Source organism: Lutra lutra, chromosome 3, assembly GCF_902655055.1.
Source record: "Lutra lutra chromosome 3, mLutLut1.2, whole genome shotgun sequence".
In the NCBI taxonomy this organism is placed as follows: domain Eukaryota; kingdom Metazoa; phylum Chordata; class Mammalia; order Carnivora; family Mustelidae; genus Lutra; species Lutra lutra.
Genome location: NC_062280.1, coordinates 131,148 through 152,961, shown reverse-complemented (window position 1 = coordinate 152,961; position 21,814 = coordinate 131,148). Strand labels below are relative to the sequence as shown.

The window sequence follows — 21,814 nt, the reverse complement described above, 5'->3', positions numbered from 1 at the left end:
ATATGGTATTAATATATACAATGCTACTGTTAGAGTATATCCACTTTTATTTTAATCTACATATTGTAAAGATCAACCTACTTATTTTTACAAAGAAACTTTGTAATACCCAGAACACACTGACATGATATTATGACAGTTTTCTGTATTTATAAATAATATTTTTCTTACCTGCAATAACAAAGAAGTACAGCAAAAAATCCAATGACAATGACTATTGTTCCTCCTAATATGGCTGTGAGAAACACTGTGTGGTAGGCGCTTATGTCCCTTGCGTCTCCATTTATATCTGAACCTAAATGTGAAACAGAGAAAATATATGGTTTTAGATAAAATTTTCAACCATGTCCTATTCTGGGTACGTGCACACAGAGTAAGTACGGGTGCACAGTGCTGTTCTGGGGACGTGCACACAGAGTAAGTACGGGTGCACAGTGCTGTTCTGGGGACGTGCACACAGAGTAAGTACGGGTGCACAGTGCTGTTCTGGGGACGTGCACACAGAGTAAGTACGGGTGCACAGTGCTGTTCTGGGGACGTGCACACAGAGTAAGTACGGGTGCACAGTGCTGTTCTGGGGACGTGCACACAAAGTACGGGTGCACAGTGCTGTTCTGGGGACGTGCACACAGAGTAAGTACGGGTGCACAGTGCTGTTCTGGGGACGTGCACACAGAGTAAGTACGGGTGCACAGTGCTGTTCTGGGGACGTGCACACAGAGTAAGTACGGGTGCACAGTGCTGTTCTGGGGACGTGCACACAGAGTAAGTACGGGTGCACAGTGCTGTTCTGGGGACGTGCACACAGAGTAAGTACGGGTGCACAGTGCTGTTTGGTTGCCCCCATCTCAGGGGCAGGCTTCCCAGTGGGCGGAGCACATGTTCCCTACACTTTGGGCTTAATGGGCTGACTTGTTCTGCTCAGTGAAATGCGGACACCGTAAAGGAGGCTGCACGATGAGGCCCCGCCCTCTGGCTGAGACCCTCCAATACATGAACGGTGTATCCCGAGGTGCTGCCCTTTTTTCAACCTATGTTCTGGAATGAGAACAAATGTCGAATCAAGCCAAGCTTGACAGCCGTGACAGCGGCTTCCAGGCCAGGCAGTGAGGAAATCTGCTTCCGGAGGCAGTAAAACTGACCCACGTTGTAGGGTAGCAAAATCTTTGGTGGAATGAACTAGGAGAGAATATTTCTGTGCCCAGAGGTTTTGGGAAAGAGTATTGGTAGCAAGACTTATTAGCTATGTTCAATTTAAAAAGAAATTTTAAAGATAAATTCAAAAAAGAATTTGCTGAAGAAAGTAGGTATGAAAAGTTTTTTAGAAAGAATCCAAAAATTGGGGGACTTGAGGAATTCAGCCTGGCCTCTAGATGAAGATGCCACACACAGGCAGAGGCCCATGACCTTCCTACTTGAGGACACACGGAAACACTGCGGCTGCCCCAGCTTCACTGCGGTCAAGGTGCATTAATGTGCTCGGATGGCCAGCTGGAGGCTCTGAAGAGTCCGTGTGACAATAAAGGCAGCTCATGTCGAGGTAAGCCATGGTGCTATCACTGAGACTGCACGGTTCACAAATGATGTAACGCGTCTACTGGTCATTATCAACTAGAGTCTGGTATGTATTCAGGACGGTAAGGTGGGTGAGAGTGGTGAGACAACTGGTTTTCTAGCAAACTCTACCATGAGAAATGTCCAGAATGAGGCTTTTAGCTTCACCCAGGGCATGAGAAGAGATCGAGGGTCATGAAGTCTTTGGGGCCTTTAACTTTTGCATCATCTAATTTGACAAAACGGAAGTAATAATAATGGTAGTAGTAAAGGTTTCGGAGAATAAGTATTGTTATTCATACAAACTTTGGAGCTAGTGTCCTCAATTAGAATCCTAGTCTATTTCTTTTTTAAGAGAAACTTGTTATTAAAATTTAATTTTCTTTAAATATATACCTTTCTCCCAGCTCACCTGTTCTCCGGAGGAACAGAAATCCCCACCCCTGCGTGCATGAGACTCCACGTATACAGCCTGATACGGCGAGGATGAAGCGTAAAAATACTAGTTACAAAAGGGAAGAAGGTAGCTGTTGCTACCTTCACTTTCAGACACCCCCACCCCCCGTCACTACAGGACCCTTTTACTCCTTAAACAAGTGCACGGGAATTCACTTGAGTGCGGAGGACCTGGATGTACGTCCAAACCCCAACACCACCACTTATTTCTCTGTGACGTTCTCCTTTATTTCTTGGCCAAGTTTCATGAGTTCGTATCTTAGTTTGTGTCTGTCAGATCTCACCTATGAGCGTCGTTACAAGGATTAAAAGTAAACACTTATTAAAGCACTTAGTGTGAGCACATGAGAAGCCGTCAGAAAGTGCTAGCTGTATGACACCTGCTGTCGAATGAAGCTTCAAGGTTATACAAGAACAGGCACCACAGTACTGGCCGCCATTTCCTGTATTAATGCTAAGTGATAATAAAGTGCTTATCATATCTGATAGACAATCGAGTCTAGCACTGCACAATACGAAGATTCTCCAAACAGAAAAGAAATAAGAGTGACAGTTCTGTCTGCACATTCTTATCCAGGATCCAGAGCGGCAATGGAGTAAAGTCTGAAAACTGAGTGAAATTCAGCTTCAGAGGGTGTATGAATATACGTTTCCACAACGGAATAATGCTAACACTTCTCACTGCACAGGATTCCAATGGAACACACTTCTGGAAATATGAGGTGGATACTGTTTTTGCATTTCCCCCAGATTTTATATGTACGATAACAGCAAAAAGTATGAATCTGTGTGTGTGTGCGCGTGCACACCCACCTAAAAAGAGAAAGGCAAAGAATTATATTTTCACTTAAATACATTTGAAGATGCATATTTTAAAACAGCCCTAAGTACTTGTTTATTAAACTCTACTACAGCAATCTATGAAAAATAACTTGATTTTAATTTCTTGCACTTATTTTCCAAGAAATCCTAGAATTCTATTTGATTTTTTTTTAAGAGATTTAGTTTGTTATTAACCAAATTTTAAGTAAAGTAGCTCCATCACACCAGACACTGGTCCATCAGAGGACCAAATTTGATTTTTTTTTAAATTATTTATTTATTTATTTTTAAAGATTTTATTTATTTATTTGACAGAGAGAGATCACAAGTAGACAGAGAGGCAGGCAGAGAGAGAGAGAGAGAGAGAGAGGGAAGCAGGCTCCCTGCTGAGCAGAGAGCCCGATGCGGGACTCGATCCCAGGACCCTGAGATCATGACCTGAGCCGAAGGCAGCGGCTTAACCCACTGAGCCACCCAGGCGCCCCCAAATTTGATTTAAAAAAATGTGATTTTACTCATAATCTAAAATTTGGGGAGGATGAAGGGATCATCCTATCCAACTCCTGCAATTTAGAAATAAGAAAACTAATATTAAGATGGTAAGTAACTCTTTCAGGCTCAGCCAGATATTTACTGGCAAAGCCAGAGCTACAGTCAAGCTATCTATTTCTAGCACAGTGTTCCTCTGGCTGTGATGCTTGCTGGTGGATTTTTAGAGCTGTCACTAGAAGCTATCTAATTCAAACTAAACGGGAACCCCACACGTCTGTGTTGGTACTCTGATTCACACAAAATCTTTTCCAACATATAAGCTAAAACAAAACTTCCACCTACTCTAGAAAATTACTTAACTTTTGTAATTCATAATTATATAAATTGTTTTCAGGTATCTTTTCCCTGTAAAGCACATGTCTCTATAAAACTCAAGTGTTCCTTAGATTATTTTTATTAGAAATAAATAGCTTGGATTTAGTCGAGTTGAAGTATTAAATATTAATTGTTCTTTTTCATCAAGATTTCATTAGAGTTGCAGATCTAGAATGAACTAAGGTCAGACAGCTGGCAAGACTGCAGGATATTTTGCATCATGAAGAACTAAAGTAACCACCCTCTGGGTTTTGAATAATCTCATAAGCACTTAAGTTCAAATAAAAATAGGGAGAACATCCCCCCTTGATCATAATGGTTAATGGCTCATATTTCTTCTACTGGAACACTAAATTTTGGTTGGATTGGGGAAAAAAAAAGGCTTGTCACCTTGCATGGTTTAAAAGTCAAAGGTTGTCAATATAAAACGAAAAAAAAAAATTAAACTATTAAAAAAGAGACTTGCAGAAAGAACAGAGCCTTCAAATTATTACTAGACAGCCATAGCAAAGTTAGGTGTAGAATGCTGTGGAGAATGTATGTGAAATGTCAGCCACACCCTGCATCGGGGTGTGTGGCGAGACTGTTCCCAACTAGCATGCAATGAGCCCGCTGCCTCTCAGCTGGAAGCCAAGACCTTCCACGAACCAGAAGAATTCTCGGACACAGGATGAAAGATATAGAAATGACATATGCATTCAACCTTCGCACTCCCCCAAAACCTCACTAAAATGGTGCTGAAATTTTGCCTTGTTTTGTTTTTATAAATCAACCAACCCACAGGTTAAAGGAGAAAAGCAGAACAAGAAAAAAGAGCAAGGAGATGCGGAAGGCTGGCAAGTTGACTTAGCAAAGCTGGCTACCAGGAAAGCCAAGAAGCACCTCCGTGGGTACCAGTGAGCACCCGCATGGCCCATGAAGTGGGAGCAGACCCACTGTGCAACCGGTCTACAGGACCACAGGTTAGAAGACTTCAGGAAGACTTAATGGATCAAACATGCATGTTTGAGTATTTTGAGATTTATACAACCCAAGATGCATGTGTGATTTCCTTACTACAAATCACAGATAGTCTGATAGCATGTTCAATCTAGGAAAAATAAAATACACATTTGTCCTAGAACATGAATATACCATTGCTAGTGGACAATTCCTAGCTTTTGTCCACCTTCAGTTCCTCTGTCTGGGATATCATGTGTATTATCTTTGACATAGTGTGGGGACACTATTTTTCAACAGCCCTTGCCCCAGGAGTGTGCTCTCGACCCAAGTCTGGGCCAAGCAAATTCTTCATCCCTAGAATGAAGGAATGGTGTGAGGAAAAGATTGCAAAGGATCAGGGTCAGTCATTTATGCAGCAGCAATCATGCCAAGACCATAAATAGGCCTGCAAATGGGGTTCCCTAGGATTTCTGCCTTTTAGAATCTAGTTCTTTAGCCTTTCCTGGGACCCTGTGAACTCCCTATATCCTGATACACTCTACAGACAATCCCAGATCTGACCCTGTTGCTCACCACCCAAGGCTCTAACTGATGTGGTGGAATTTATTCTTGAAAAGTAAGCATTTGATTTGAACAAACTTTATACCTCACAGATTCATCAGACATCATAGCCATAAAGGACCTTATAGTTCATTGAGCTTAATCTTTTCTTATAGCACATGAAAAATATTAAAGTTGAGATCAAGAGACTAGAAGCTTTTTCCAGCATTATATAGTCAGTAAGTGGCGATGTTTAGAATAAAGTCAAGACCTAGCAATACCAATTCCAGTTTCACTATCTGGATTTTTTTCAAATTACTTTTATTTTTACAATACCTCTAGTTCCTGGAAGTGGAGCTGCTATCCAGTAGCCCAGATGTGGTGCATCATATGTCCAAATTAAGTGATTATTATCTGTCTTGACTGTCCCCCGGCCATGATTTATCCAAGCACCTAAAAAGGCAAGTAAAAAATACCAGTTAGTTTATGTCTTTAATGCTGATGGGAATTTGCTGATAGTCATGTAGAGAATACTTTGCAGGACTCTTTCAAAGATTATGAAAACTCTGGCAATATATTATCATGGATAATATATATTATATCATAATACAGTTCAGAGTGGGGTGCCTGGGGAGCTCAGTCAGTTGAGTGTCCAACTCTTGGTTTCGGCTCAGGATATGGTCTCAGCTTCGTGAGATCAAGCCTCACGCCGGGCTCTGCACTCAGTGTGGAGTCTACTTGGGATTCTCTCTCTCCCTCTTCCTCTCTCTCTCCCCCATTCACATGTGTCCCTTCTCTTCCTAAAGAAGTAAAATCTTTAAAATATATTTATAGTGCATATTACAGTGATATAGACAATAGAAAGCACACATATTTAGGGAAATCATGACTCCAAATAATGTTTAAATTGTGCATACTGAGATATGGGAAGGATGTGAATAGTGAAATCCAAATTTATCAGTAGGTGGTTATTTGCCACCTGTTCTAGGATTCTGATTAAATACTTATGTATGGTTTTTAGCCTTATTAATTTTTTTTTATTAAATACTGTTTTGGTCTAGTACTGTTGGCACGGCTCTTTTAGAACCAGATCTTTAAGAATATTTTTAAAATGCTATCTGACCTGGGGCACCTGGGTGACTGGGTCAGATAAGCTTCCTACTCTTGATCTCAGCTCAATCTTGATCTCAGGGTTGTGAGTTCAAGCCCTGTACTGGGCCAGTGTGGAGCCTACTTAAAAAAGGATAAATAAATAAATAAATAAATAAATAAAATGCTATCTGATCTATAAAATGCCATCCATAAAACAAATAATTCAGTAAAGCTCTTTTTATGAAGATCTTTTATAAAGTTGAGTATAACAGAACTTTTTATAAATTCACTGTATATTTGTACTTGGTTTGTTAATCCACTGTAATGACAGACCTACAACATGTAAAGGTTTGGTTTTTTTTTTAGATTTTATTTTTTGACAGAGAGACTGTGTGTGCACAAGTAGCTGGCAGAGGGAGAGGGAGAAGCAGGCCCTTCACTGAGCAGGGACCAGATGTGGGGTTTGATCCCAGGACCTTGGGTCATGACCTGAGCCAGAGGCAGCCTTGTAATGAACTAAGCCACCCAGGCACCACTAAAACGGTGTTTTTAATAAGGTAGACCAGCTTGATGGAAATGGATCAAATTACTATGTTCTAAATAGTCGCATTAAGATTAGGCATTACTTATCTGATCTATGAATTGAAAAGTTTTGTTACTGGAAGGCACATTAGCGAGAAAGGCCTTTGTGGGGATGAACAATCAGAAATCAGAACTCAACACAGATGTCCTTTGAAATGTTTTAAAACAATGCTTTTTTCAACAAAGTAGGCAATCCAGGCCCAAATAAGTGATTTGTTCAAATTCCACATCTTTTCAATGGACTAGACTCCAGGGCTTAGCGCTTTCAAGCCAACGACTACAACAGACTTGATTCGGTCTCCGTCCCGTCCTGGCACAGAGCTCCTCGGGTGTTTGCAGTTTCCTAAGGGATAAAGGCGGGAAGAGTGCTTCTTGCTGTTCCTGACAACCCACTTTGAACCACCCCGACTTTGTGTTAATGAGGTGATATTCTGGAAAGTCCCGTGGACGGCTGGCTGCCAGGGAAACCCACGCTGTGGTCAGAGGGCTGGACCGCCACCGCGCACCCCCCTTTGGAGCAGGAAGACGGGCTGGAGAGGAAGCTCTGCCACCGCGGGTCAGTGACCACCCAGCACGTCCACACCACGGAACGTCCCTGAACTGCAGGGTTCCGAAGGGAAGTCGGCAAAGACATCGAGGTGGTGGCAGGGTGCTGCACCCAGAGGAGAGGACAGCCTTTATAATAAACTGGTAATCCAGGACATGGACTTTTCCTTTGAGCCCCCCCCCCCCCCCCCCGGTTAAAGTCTACTGAAAAGAAAGATTTTTCCCGAGTAGTAGCTGCCCGAGCTTTTGGGTTAATGGAGTTCTGTGGGCAGCTCTGCAGCTGGGGAGATGGCCACGGGGGTCTCCCGCTCACCGCGGGCTGGTCGGAAGCACGGGTGACACACGGGACCTGCACTTAGCCTCTGAGGTGGGGGCCGGGGGCAGTCTTATGGGACAGAGTCCTAACCCGTGGGATCTGAGGCTCATGCCAGATAGACAGTGTCTAAATTGAATAGAATTTTAGGACACCCAGCTGGTGGAGAACTGCTGAGTGTGAGAAAAACAACCCTCTCCCTGCCCCCACCCCCAACACTTGGAGACCAGAAGCAAAGTAGTGAGTGTAGAACTGCATTGAGACGAGACTTCGTTCCCTTACAACTGTCTTGTATACTTATTAGTTTCCACTTTTTCTTAAAAACACGTATCTATTATTGTTTATTTCTTATGGTGACATTTATTTTGTTGTTGTTTTGTTTTGCCTATCTACCCTTCTAATTACAGCGAAATCGTATTTTAAGTCTCCTTTGAAGGTTGATGGCTCCCTATTTTCCATCCACAGGATTAGCTGTGGCTCAAACACAAAACCTTAAGCCTAAAAATATCCGTACTTTTTTTTTTTTTTTTTAAATCTGTACATTCTATTTGCAGACCACAAATGTTGGTTCTGAAACGGGCACAAAAACTCCATTCTACAATCGCAGTGAATCCAAGAGTTCGTGCAATTGGCACTAGGGGAAAAAAAAAATCTTTTCATTAGACTTTAGGCATCAAGTCTGAGCACCTACATCCTTCTTGCTACTCTGAAGGCGAATCTTACCACACAGTGGTGTTAACGCAGGAGAAAGAGACAAGAGAAATCCTGTGAAACTGTCCAGGCTCTGTGTCCGGACTCACACAAAACAATTACGGATCATATCCCTTCTTTTGTTTGGTTTGTTTTGCAATTTAAGAGACCCCCATCTTATTTACACGGAAGCACAAGAACAAAACCAAGGGAAGCAGAGGAGGAAAACACGCATCTACTTAGGAGGCTAAACTCAGAGACCAAAATTGGTATCTGAGTTTCCTGTTTTGGGATTTTTTTTTTTAAATAATCACTCTATATTTTAATAACACAATGTTATTTATTTTCATGAAATAAACAGACATTTCTAAATTGCCTTAACCAACCTTTTATTTTTTTATTTATTTTTTTTTATTTGTCAGAGAGAGAGGTAGAGAGAGCGAGCACAGGCAGACAGAATGGCAGGCAGAGGCAGAGGGAGAAGCAGCTCCTGCTGAGCAAGGAGCCCGATGTGGGACTCGATCCCAGGACGCTGGGATCATGACCTGAGCCGAAGGCAGCTGCTTAACCAACTGAGCCACCCAGGCGTCCCTAACCAACCTTTTAAATACAAGTTCATATTGCCTATCAAAACAAAAGTCTATTAAGAGTAGAAATAATTTTTTAAAAATGTATTTCTACTTTTCTATTCAAGATCTTGGGGGATATAAAACAGGCATTGGAGAGGCACCTTGCTGGCTTAGTCAGTAGAGCACAGGATCCTTTTTTTCCCCTTTTTTTGAGAGAGAGAGACCGTGAGGTGGGGGTAGGGAGAAGCAGACTCCCTGCCGCGTTGGGAGCCCCATGTGGGACTCGATGCTGAGCCCACTGAGCCACCAGGTGCCGAAGGACATGACTCTTGATCTTGGGCTTGTGAGTTTAAGCCCCATGTTGGGCACAGAGTTTTAAAAAAAACAGGCAAGGGAATGTGAATAAATAATGCTATTTTTAATATAATATATTTGCATCATTTTCCCCATATTTGTATTATACTAATCGCAGTGAGGCCAATTTTAGTCATTTTAAAGTACTTATAAAAGTAACATATGTGCTCTACTAAAGATAAAACATTCAAATATAAATGATGTATTTCAATGTTTTAAACAAGACAACTTAATTATTTTGTAGTAAATATAAAAATTTGCCAACTATACCTCAGTAAAGCTAAAAAAAGTTTAATAGTATTATAGAAACACTTTTTCTAAGATCAAACATTCAAACATTCAAAAGGAACATATTCAAAATATTTTCACCCAGCCCACATACCTGTGCTCATATCAAATGTCCAGGCAGGTATATGATCCCCTGCACTTAGATCATTTGTATGTAGAAGGGGGAGAGAAACTTGAATAGAACCATCCACTTTTAATTCTTTCCCTCCAGAATATATTTTCACACATATTGCGGCAAGAGGAGTCAATTCAACACTTTCAAAACCTAAAAAAGACAGTTTATTAAAATCATATGTAAAATACGGGTTGTAGTTATAAATTAATAAAATAGGTGGCTAAAATATTTAATTCCTTTATTCACCTACAGTTATCCATTTTAATATCAACAGATACTGGATTGTTATTAGAGAATTTAAAATATAAACACAGATTATACTTATATAACTTGACAAATCACTATGAGCCTAGAGACCTAATTCTTCCAGAGTCATGTGATTTTAAGGTCACCGGAATCTAATTCAGCGTTTTAAAAACCTATGAAACAACAACAACAAAAATACATCTCACTAGTGTCCTACCCAAAGAAAGGTTCTATCATACCACAACATCAATGCAGATATGGGTCTAAAACCTGGTCTCTCCTGCTCCCAAAACCATCTGTTTCAAGTACTAGGACAACAGAGCTGGTTATACTCCTTAAAATCACCTCGTGTAAAAAACATCCTGACTCAAATGCAAATTTTTTTAATCTTTTATTTATTTATTTGACAGAGATCACAAGTAGGCAGAGGCAGGCACAGAGAGAGGGGGAAGCAGGCTCCCTGCTGAGCAGAGAGCCCGATGCTCGAGCCCAGGACCCTGGGCTCGAGCCCCGCATCGGACCTGAGCCAAAGGCTGAAGCTTAACCCACTGAGCCACCCAGGCACTCCTCAATGCAAATTTTGATAGGTTTGACAAACATGAAAGAAAATCAGCAATATAGATAGCTGATTAAAGCTATTGTTAGCTGATTAAAGCTTAAAGGTAATAAGCTTTAATATATATTTGACTAATAACATAATTGAAAGAATATAAACTTAGACTAAATATTAGTATTAAAGTATTACTTAGATTTCAAAGCTTAAAAAGTAGGGAAAAGGAGATGAATAGAATTGGTTACAGTGTTTTGCCTAAGGTTTTAAAGTATGATTATACATATAATTTATAACATGCCTTAAATATCAGGAGCTACCCACATTTCTCTATCACTGAGGGGAAAAGAGTAGAAAATGCATTTGTTTTCTTTTTTAAATATTAGCAATGTCAAAGTAATAATAGACACCAGAATAGGTATAATGAATAAAGTAATATGGTTAACGATGTTACAATTTAATGTAAATTTTCTATAAAGAATTAGATAATTTTAGATTTCCCAAGTACATTTACTAATACATTGGGAAGAGTTGACTAAAGTATATTCATTACATATTATTTGCTCTTCATGGATAAACTTGAACCTTCAGCTTAAAAGCTAGAGTTTTGTTGATTCATTTAGCAAATATTTATAACAGGGCCCCAGGAACACCACATGCTCATCTTGTTCCAGAAATGCAGTGGGTGCATGAGCTCTTACACTGGCTTGCAATATATTTTTCACCATCCTCATTACTATCAAAAAGGCTTTTTTGCATTTCTTTGCCCATTGTCATTCCAGCCCCCACATTGGAATGTAAGTGTGTGGTAGAAGATACCTTACTGGGTCTTTGAAGAAAATCTGGAAAGACAACGTAAGTGCAAGGTCATAAAAGCTGCCTCTCTGAGGAGGGGATGTGTGAGCTGTGGCCCAATGCTAAGGGGCCATCCATGCAAAGACCAGAAGGTGAAAGCCCCCAATCAGAAGTGATCTTGGTATGTGCAAGAGAGGGAGAAGGCTGATGGGCAGAGAGGTAGAAATAGCAGAAGGCCTCTGAGTCCGTGGAAAGGAATTCTCATTATCCCTTCTACCACACCTGGTGTATACCTTCAGTTATCAGACAGAGCAACTACTGGCTTAATGAAAAACTTCCATTAAATGTAAGAGAATTAGCCTTTGTAAACTTCCTAAAACACTAATCATAAGATGAGCAAAATAATGCCATACATATTTTATAGACTAGTTAGACTAGTTACACAAGTCAAAATCCAATGTAAGCCCAAAGAAATTACCATGTAATCTGTTAGTAATCATAATCTTTTTTTTTTTTTTTAAGATTTTATTTATTTACTTGTCAGAGAGAGAGAGGGAGAGAGAGCGAGCACAGGCAGACAGAACGGCAGGCAGAGGCAGAGGGAGAAGCAGGCTCCCCGCAGAGCAAGGAGCCCGATGTGGGACTCGATCCCAGGACGCTGGGATCATGACCTGAGCCGAAGGCAGCTACTTAACCCACTGAGCCACCCAGGCGTCCCAGTAATCATAATCTTTTATCAAACTATTTGATAAAACCCACTGGCTTTCTGAGGTGACTGCTTTCAACTCCGTCCCCGCCCCCCCAGTTCTGTGCAGTAAGTGGCTTCACCTACTAAATGCGGGTGAAGCTGATGAGATCAGCCCCGCCACCACCACTTGGGATAAGGCCGATTCAAAGAAGGGAAAGAGACTCGTACAGGGACAAGGACTAAAAGACAATGAGAAGGAGGCAACTTGAAAAAATACTTCCATACTCCTAGAACTCTAGAACTAAGCAATCCAATAAAGTAGCCACCAGCAACATGTGGCAACTTAAATTTAAAGGAAATCAGTGTAGTTCTCCGGTGCACTAGTCATACGTCAGGAGCGTTAAAGGCACACGCAGGTAGTAGCTACCATGTTGGATAGAGCAGAAGAACCTTCCCATTTGACAGCCCTGCTCTACAACTAAAATGTTAGCAGCATTCTCATGATAACTGAAACATTAAGGGCATAATCCCAAAAGCAGGTGGCAGAGGAAGGCTGGAGGGGAGCGTGTATGGTGTCTCCTTCTCACTGAACCTGGTGAGTCTCATCCACAAACTCTCTCTCGTGCAACACGAAATGGCAGACTGCTCTCCTTCTTGCAAATGCTTCTATTTTGAGTAGCCTCTAACTTGCGTCGGAACAACTTTGGCAGGTGTCTTAGATTGGCTTCTTCAGGAAGCTGACGCTAAGGTAACAGTTTGGAAGGAAGTACCCGTCACTGAGGAGACGGAGGAGTAGGGAGAAGAAGGAAGGGAGCCAAAAGGGGATACACTAAGGAACAGATATGTGCTCTCTCTGTACTCTTGTCTACCAGTCGAGAGCTTGCCCTTGTGAGGGCCACCCCAGCTTGCTAGACTAGGGGATGCCCTCAGGCAGACCCACAGGTGTGCATGGGAGGAAACACAGGCCTGTAAGAGAACAGTGAGGGTCATCTTGCTGGAGTAGTACGACAGCAGGCAAGAAAAAACAAAGAACAAAAACATCTACATGTCTATTACTCTAATTTCTGGTTGTTCCCCCAAATGAAGTGGACCAAAATCTGACACAACTGAAGTCATCAGAAATACAGATTGTCAGAGGTGATTTTTAAAAAGTCGTGAGTCGGTTTTATGTTGCGGTAAGTGGCAGAACTGGTGGCACGTATGTGGAGGTACAGAGGAAAGAGATTTTTAGGGGGTTTATTCATGGCTGTATTAAATGTAAAATTCCATCATCCTCTTACCTTTTAGGTCACGACAGCCACGCATACATATATGCTGTCAAATCTGGGATACAGCTGACCCTTGAGCAACATGGGGCTTGAGAACAGAGCAGGCCCATTTATATGGACTGTTTTTGATAAATACAGTACTATGAATGTATTTTCTCTTATGATTTTCTCAACAGTTTCCCTTCTCTAGCTTAGTGTAAGAATACAGTATACAACACATATACAAGGTAAGTTTTAATGGACTGTTACCGGTAAGGCTTCTGGTCAACACTAGGCTCTTAGTAGTTAAGTTTTTGGAGAATCAAAACTTATACAAGTTTTAACGTGGGGGAGGGGACAATCCCTGCATTGTTCAAAGGTCAACAGAATATATTTTTAAAATATTTATTTATAATTTTACTCATAGGAAATACCAAGTATATTTGATAAGAAAAACTTCTAATTGTTTACTCTAAACCATAAACTTTATGTCTAATAATTATTCATAATTAATTTGATAAGATTGGATAGAAGATCAAATTATAAAATATGTGTAAGCTTAAATCAAATTTTTGCTTTTAAATATATTTCTTAATTTGTAAAGTTATATAAAATATGACTATGTAAAAATTAGATAATACCTGATTTATGGAGAGTAATTCCAGTTGTATAGAGGAAGTTATCCACCTTCAAAAACTGCTGTAGAACCGTGAGATAGCCTGTCACATTGCTAACGTGATGGTTGTTGGGTAGCTGAATTAAGGTTTTTGAAAACTGAACACTTGGCTGAGATTTGGCATCTGGAAAAGGGAAACCTCATTCACAAACAGACAAAACAAATGCACATTAAGCAGAGCCTCATCCCTCAGACACTTTAACATCTCATAATTATTATTTTAAATTCAAAACTGAAATAGATAAGAAATCTCAATTTCTTTAGCTCACACAAGGCACCTGTACCCTAGAAACTGCTTGATTCTTCTGTCCAGAATTTCTTCACCTTTTTCTTGGTTCACTCCAGGGAACCACATACCATTTTAATCCATACAGTTCACTTGGGTTTCATTTCTATAACAGGAGTAGAGGTAATGGCGCATCCAAAGTGGGCTGGAGCCGATCAAAATGTTAGGCATCCAGTTCATAAATGTCATCTCATGTCACTAACTGTGAACGGACTATCTTTAATATAACTTAGGGAGTGAGAACTCAGAATATTGATACTTCTGTAATTAAAGCATTTTTAACAATCCAAGGATCAACTCTTAAATCATTAAAACTTATCAAAAACATCAACTATTGCTTTGACTTTAAGGCCACTGATAAAGACAGAAGCAATCAGTTAAATTATTAGAATTTTGAAAGTACCAGTTTCTAAATAGTTACAGGACAATACATGATAAATGTAATACAGTTCTCAAAATCAGTGTATAGTTTACATATGAAGCTAGAAAAATAATACCTGGAAATATGGGAAATAAAAACAACACATTTATTATATTCTTTTTTGGTTAAATCATTAAATTTAATAGTTAATCACTTAAATGATTAACTCTGATCACTTAACAGATACTATCTACACCTTACTTTCTAAAAATATGTGTCGTGAATTTCACAGTAACAGAGGCTAATTGAGACATGAAAACTGAATGCAATACCTAACCCTAAAATGGAGTGAGAAAAAAAAAATGTGTCAGTGGATGAGACAGGAATTTGGAAGGTAAGTTACCCTATCAAAATAATTTTGCTGAACTGTGCCTTGGCCATTTAATATCCCTATTCTTAGGAACTGCATGCTTAAGAATTTAGAGGTAAAAGGCCGTGATACTTGTAACTTACCTTCAAATGGGTCAGGAAAACAAAAACAAAACAAAAACAAAAGGCAAACACAGAGCACAATTACACATAGTAAAGCAAATGGAACAGTGTTATCAGTAAATTAACCTGAGTGGAAGGTATACAGCGGTTACTGGTTTCTTATTCTTCCAACTTTTCTATATTTTGAAATTATTTCTGAATTGGAAGTTATTTCCAAATACAAAGTTAAAAACTTAAACAAATACATGTGCCTTTATTATGTTGAAGCCCCAAATTTCTTACAGTTGAAAACATGTACACTAAGTAAAATGTCTGGCTGAGCTCCTCTAGGGTTTTGTACATTTCTGAAGTTTCCAATTTCTCCCGCAAACCTAACACATTTTTGCTGTACAAACCATACACCCTTCTGATCAAATCCTGGAAGAAAAAATATACATTTTATGGAAGCTGAGAAGTGAGGATGGGTATTCTCCAAGGAAGGATTTAACATCTGCAGAAACATCCATCCCTTCCTCATTAGCCCTATCAATGGCTCAATTCTTAGGGAAAAGAGGCAGTAAAAGGAAATGATCAGAGACCTCAAGAGAGCTCTGGGTTCTCATGGAGATGCACCAAGACGTAGCCAGTATTTTCCAGACAAATGAGCGTTCACTGTCACCTGGTAAAATGCAAAGGAGCAGGACATGGACGTTTGCGCTAATCCATTTCATACATGGTTCTGTCTTTGCTGTGGTTGGTAGAGCGAAACTGAACCCGACCTAAATAAGGCTTCTTGTGGGATGTGCAGGTGGGGTGAATCCCACCTGCTTAGGAAAGAATGTACCTGGTCTCAGGCCCTTCCCTGCTCAGGCGGCAGGTTTCATGCCAGAGGCAGGGATTAACGTGCCCACAAATCAGAGAATCCTAAAGTTTTCCCAATTTCACTAACTGTGTAAAAGCCCAGAGAGAGACACGATTTGGAAAGAGGCTGAGACTCTCTCTGCAACATTTCCAGAAGTCAGATATTCCTACGCGGGCAGGGGTGGAGGCGGCGGGGGTGTGAAAATGGTTTAAGAACGAGTCCCATCCACAAACCCCGTCCTGCAGTCGCACAGCGACCTAAGAATCGGTTCAGATCCACTTAGAGCTAATCATTCCTGAGCAATGCAGGGTTTTTTCCAAGTGATGACCAACACTGATTCACTAGTGAAGTACAATTACCTAATTAAAGTGATTGTTATTACTTGGCATTTTTACTTACGAGCTGAGAAGCGTGGTACTTACCAGCTAATTTTCCAGTAATTAAAACAGTGTCTTCAAATAGCCATATATTTGCTTGGCTTTGCGGGAACAGCGAAAGTGTAACTGATGAATATACTGTGAAATACAGCACAATTACAATATTTTACTAAATGTGGGGGGAAACTAGGTAAATATTGTCTATTCCAGCAGTCCCTAAAAAGTGGAGGTCGGGGGGTCGGGAAACTGCAGAAACAAGGAAAAATAAACGTAAAGAATGATGGAGGGAGAAAATAGAGGACACAATAAAGTGAGGGAAAAAAGGTCAGGCATCACTATTTTATTTTACTAATCCTATTTCCAGTAGTTCGTACCAAAGTGACTAATGATGTTCTCTAACCCCAGATATATACAGTCAGGTTAGATGAAAATCCTCTGCTATTTTCTCTATATAACGGTTACTTGTTATTTCTTTCTAATGATTTAAAAAAGTTCTGGCTCCACCATGCAAGGGTCTCTGAGCGAGACCACATCCTCTGCTCGTTTGCCTCCTAGACTCCCTGCAGCAGGGCATGACGCTCCTCACCGCACAGCACGGTTTGCCAGACTCTGAGCTGGCAGAGCAGGAGAACAGCTGAACACGTAATGGAACAAATGATCCGCAGGCACCTATGGGCAGTGATGCAGGAGGGGCCAGGCCTGCCTGCGAGCGCAGACGCCCTCAGTAACTGATGGGACACATGCAAAGGACCTGAAAGGTAGCCATGTTATTTCAAGATCCGGAGAAGCAGGAACAAAAGACAGTTTTATAAGCAAGAACAGACTCACTTTGAGTGAGTTTTCATTTGATAGCTCTCCCCTACCCAGTATCAATATTTCAAGTTAATAGAAATAACATAATATCCCCAAATCAGTTAGGATAAAACAGATTTGCATGGGAATACTTTTCATGTTTTAAGGTATTTCAATGAGCTGTAAAGGGAATAGAAAAAAAGGATAAAACACAAAAAGATATGAATGAATATAAAATGAAATATACCTTTTTCCTACAATAGGAAAAGACTACCCGATGAAAGTGTAATTTCAATTCAGAATACATTATAGACTAATTAATGGCTTTATTAAATCGGAGAAAATGTTAGGGGAGTGGCTTGGACCTTGAGATGATACAATTAGGGCACTAGTCTTTCAGTCACAGGTAGCGTAAAACGGGGGCAGTCCTGACAACTTAAGGTTATAAAACCTGAGGAGAATCTTCTGGACTTCAGTAAACCTTACACGTAGACTTCCTTTCCCTGACAGAATGTTTCTCATTATAAAAGGGATTAATAGCCGCTCTGGCAAAGTGGAGAAATGAAGAAAGTGACGGTCATCACAATCCCAGCAGAGACAGTGACTATTAATAGTTCAGTATAATCTTCCTGGATTTTTTCCTGTGATTTTCTTAAAAACAGTACAATATTGTATACAGAATACTTTTACTCTGCTTTTTCACTTAAGGTAACATCACAAGCATTTCTGTCCCTCAGTAGAAACTTTTTCTAACATTTTCAAGGTCACATACTTTCTTTCTTGAAGTATCAAGACTTACTGAATCACTATACTAATATATACTTAGATTGTTTTCATTTTCCCTATTATTGCCAAAAATATCTGAATCAACACCCTTGTGTATGAATGCCTGTAGCTTCAGTTACTTGTCTCTCTGTTTCAGGGCAGATTCCGAGCACTGGAACACTGGGCAAAGGTTATGAAGGTTCTGAGGACTTTGGACACACACATTTCAGTTGTTTTGCTGACGTCCACTCCCCCAGCCGCGTCTGAGGACACTCATCACACCTCACTCTGTCGACACTGAGAAGACCCTTTTCCCAAACTCTTGTAGGGTGAAGAATCTAAGACGTGCGAGTGTCTTTGGTGTACAAATCTGAGACTATGAGTAAGATAAAACATTTTGCCATGTTTTCTGACAAATCATCAGTTCTTCTCATTTTGAAAACTGCCAGGTTGTAATTTTATCCACTTATCTGGTTTAGCCAGGGCCTCGGTGTCTTCTAACTAATTTACATGAATTATTGAATATTCCTCCTAGGGGCACCTGGGTGGCTCCATCGGTTAAGCGTCTGATTCTTGGTTTTGGCTCAGGTCATGACGGCAGGGTTGTGAGACTGAATCCTGCGTTGGGCTCTATGCTCAATACAGAGTCTCCTTGAGAGTCTCTGCCCCTCCCTCTGCCTCTCCCCATCCTTGTGCTCTCTCTCTCGCTCACCCTCTCAAATCTTTAAAAAATATACTACTTCTTATTGTCTCATATTTTTCTATTTCTTGAGATAGATGGTATATAATTTATTAGCTTCAGTTGTACAACATAATGATTCAATATTTGTATATATTGCAAAATGATGACCACAATGAGTTAACATCCACCACCACACAGAGTTACATCTTTCCCTGTGATGAGAATTTGAAGATCTACTCTCAGCAACTTTCAAATATGCAATACAGTATTATTAACTATAGTCAGCATGCCATATGGTACCTTTTTTAAAAATAGTGATATCTACTTTTTATGACCTCTTTCATTAATTTTAATTTTAAGCAGACCATCCTAATTAAAAAGAAAATCAGATAGTTTTTTTTAAAAATTTCCTTCTATTTAATAGGATTTGATTTTCCACATTTGAACTCTATGAGCAATTTATTTGGAATATGAATCCAAATTCGCTTATTCCAGATAGTTAACCAAAACGTCCTAACACTACTTACTGATATTCGGCCTTGTCTCACTGATTTATAATGGTACCTTATCATAGATTACATTTTCTTATGCATGCTAGTGTCTGATTTGTACCACAGTATCAGAGAGTTTTAATTGTGTAGGTACATAATGTTTTAGTTATTTGAAATGGCAAATTGCCTCCAATAAATATCCTTTTAAAATGATTTCCAGATATTTTTATACATTTATTCTCTGAGGATTATTCTTCCAATTTTTCTAAAGATTTTATTTATTTATTTGACAGAGAGAGATCACAAGTAGGCAGAGAGGCAGGCAGAGAGAAAGGGGGAAGCAGGCTCCCCGCTGAGCAGAGAGCCCGATGTGGGGCTCGATCCCAGGACCCTGAGATCATGACCTGAGCCAAAGGCAGAGGCGTAACCCACTGAGCCACCCAGGTGCCCCCATTTTTTTAAATTGTATTAAATCTATAAATCAGAAAGAACTAAAATCTTTACAATATTCAGACTTTCTAAAGAAATATAATGTTTTGCCATTTACCCAGGGTTTTAGTTTTCAAGTTTCTTTTTTTTTTTTTAAGGTCTATCAGTAACACTTGGTAGTTTTATTTTCCCTAATACATGGTTATTTAACACTTTTTCTTAGGTTTCCCTGCATATTTTGTTTGTCCTTGTTGTTCTGAGAGGGATTTCATTATTTTCCATAAATGCGGACTACTTCTGGTAGATATGAATATAAACTGATTTGTACCAATGCTTATTCCACACTCAGTAATTCTGTCAAATTCCATTAATTCCATTAATTTTAAACATTTTAAGATTCACGCTTTGTCATTTTTCCAGGGATATGATGATAACTGGAAATAGTAAATATTTTGATTCTTTCTTTTAATAGCTTGTCTCCTTCTCTGGTCTGTTGATATATTTTTGCTCTGATAAGAACTTCTATAATGTAAAATAATATGGACATCGGTGCTCAATTTCTTATTTTAGTAGAATCACCTCTTATTTTTTATAGTTAGTATGATTTTGAGATATTTACCATGTTGAGATCTTTGTGGTCCTAGTTTTTTAATGGACCTTGTTCTTAGTTAGGTACAGATGGTGAACTTATAAAATGCATTTCAGACAGTTTTTGATGTTATCATCTGGTAGTTCTAATGTGTTATGATATGTAAAATTAACAGAGTGATACATTTGATATCCTTATAATCCTGCAAAGAAGAAAAATGGTCTTCTTTGGTCTTAACAGAAAGCTGTATTTAAATAATGGTGAAATTCTTTTTTACTATTCTGTTAAGGATTTTTTTATTTAGAGTTGTAAGATTGGTCTATAGAGAAGTATTTGTGAGTGAGAAAGAGAGAGAGCGTGCACATATGAGAGCATTTAGTCTGCATTATCTTTGTCAGGTCTCCGAATTAAAGCTGCACTGGTTTTACAAAATTTTGATTTGGAGTACTTTTTTAAAATAGCCTTTGAATTAAGCTATTTTTACTCAGAACATTTTATCATGGCTATTAGTCTACCTCATCTAAAATCAATAGTCATTTATAGTATTACAAAATTGTTTATTAGACTTTTTAAGATTAGGGCCATCAAATTTGATCTAGAACATTTTTATGATCTTTAAGATTTTATATATTTTTTCTTCTTTTACTTGCCTGTTTAGGTTTGCCAATGCATTTGTAATTTTATTTCAAGGAACTAGCATTTTGTCAATTAGCTCTTCTTTATATTTTTTAATTAACGTTCATCTTTATTTCCTTTTTCCCATCTTACTTTTGGTTTCTTTCATTATTCTTCTAACTTTCATTTGGTGAATAATTGTGCTTGATTTATCTTTAAAAGAACTAAAGCATATAATGCCATGAAGTCACCTCAGACATATCCTTCTTCAGATTTGAGTCATGATTTTTTATATTTCATTTACGTGAATCTTGGTTTATCTAATTAATTTTTCATCTCTTTCTCATTCTAAACTTGGACAATGGTTCAAGAATTCAAATGTTTCCAACATGAAAGCAAATAAGTATGTAAATTCTAATAAGAACCATCATAATTAAAAGAAAGGAGACTGACGACCTAATGTGTCACACCTGCAATCAGCCGGACTTGCGTTCTGCTACCTGGTATGGCTTGTACTTTCCCAAATCCAATTAGTCACACTAAGTCCTATCAATTCTTATTTTTTCCCCTCAGATATAATTCTCATGACTGTGTAAGTTTAAGGTGTGCGTGATGTTTTGATCTGCGTGCACACTGTGAAGTGACGGTGCAGTAATCACCGATTCAGTCCTCTGCCGGCCTCTGGTCCAGCCCTTCTTTTCACGCCCTCTCTGGCCTCAGGCTGTTCTTAACACCACCGGGAGCACAGCCACAGCTTGGTAGCGAGGCTCCCCGAATGCATTTTAGCCCTGCTTTTGGCCTAAACATCATACACTGTTAAAGTAAGTTCAGTTTCCAGAACAATTACAGTTAAGGTACTGGAGAATCTGTAGTAACTGCCTTATTGTTCGGCACATAAATCTGACTTTCTGACTCCTCTTTTGAGAGCATCCTTTCCTCAACCGGCCCACACTGCTTCTGGCTCACCCACCAGGGCAGGCCAAGTCCCCCTCGAGCCCCTGCAGATCAGGTTTGTACCTGAGCAGAGCTCTTGCTTCAAGCCTCTGTAGGAAAACTAAATAAGAGCAAGTTTTCTCCAAACTGGCACTCACTCCAAGCTCTCTGTATTGACTTCACGTAGGCTCTTCTCATTTTCAGTTTACCAGAACAAGAGTCCCAAAGA

General features: G+C 39.5%; 1 protein-coding gene across 2 annotated transcripts in view; it reads right to left on the bottom strand.

Annotated features, from left to right (window-relative positions):
- The window catches only part of FAM171B (family with sequence similarity 171 member B), a 66,648-nt gene that overhangs the window by 4,629 nt on the left and 40,205 nt on the right, over nucleotides 1-21,814 (bottom strand). Inside the window, exons 3-7 of one of the 2 annotated variants that reach the window (XM_047721798.1) lie at nucleotides 16,335-16,427; nucleotides 13,898-14,056; nucleotides 9,710-9,880; nucleotides 5,518-5,634; nucleotides 172-295 (exon numbers count right to left, since the gene is read on the bottom strand). In XM_047721798.1, coding sequence (XP_047577754.1) covers nucleotides 172-295; nucleotides 5,518-5,634; nucleotides 9,710-9,880; nucleotides 13,898-14,056; nucleotides 16,335-16,427 — 664 coding nt within the window. The remainder of the gene's footprint in view (nucleotides 1-171; nucleotides 296-5,517; nucleotides 5,635-9,709; nucleotides 9,881-13,897; nucleotides 14,057-16,334; nucleotides 16,428-21,814) is intronic. The other variant, XM_047721799.1, reaches the window with a different exon arrangement.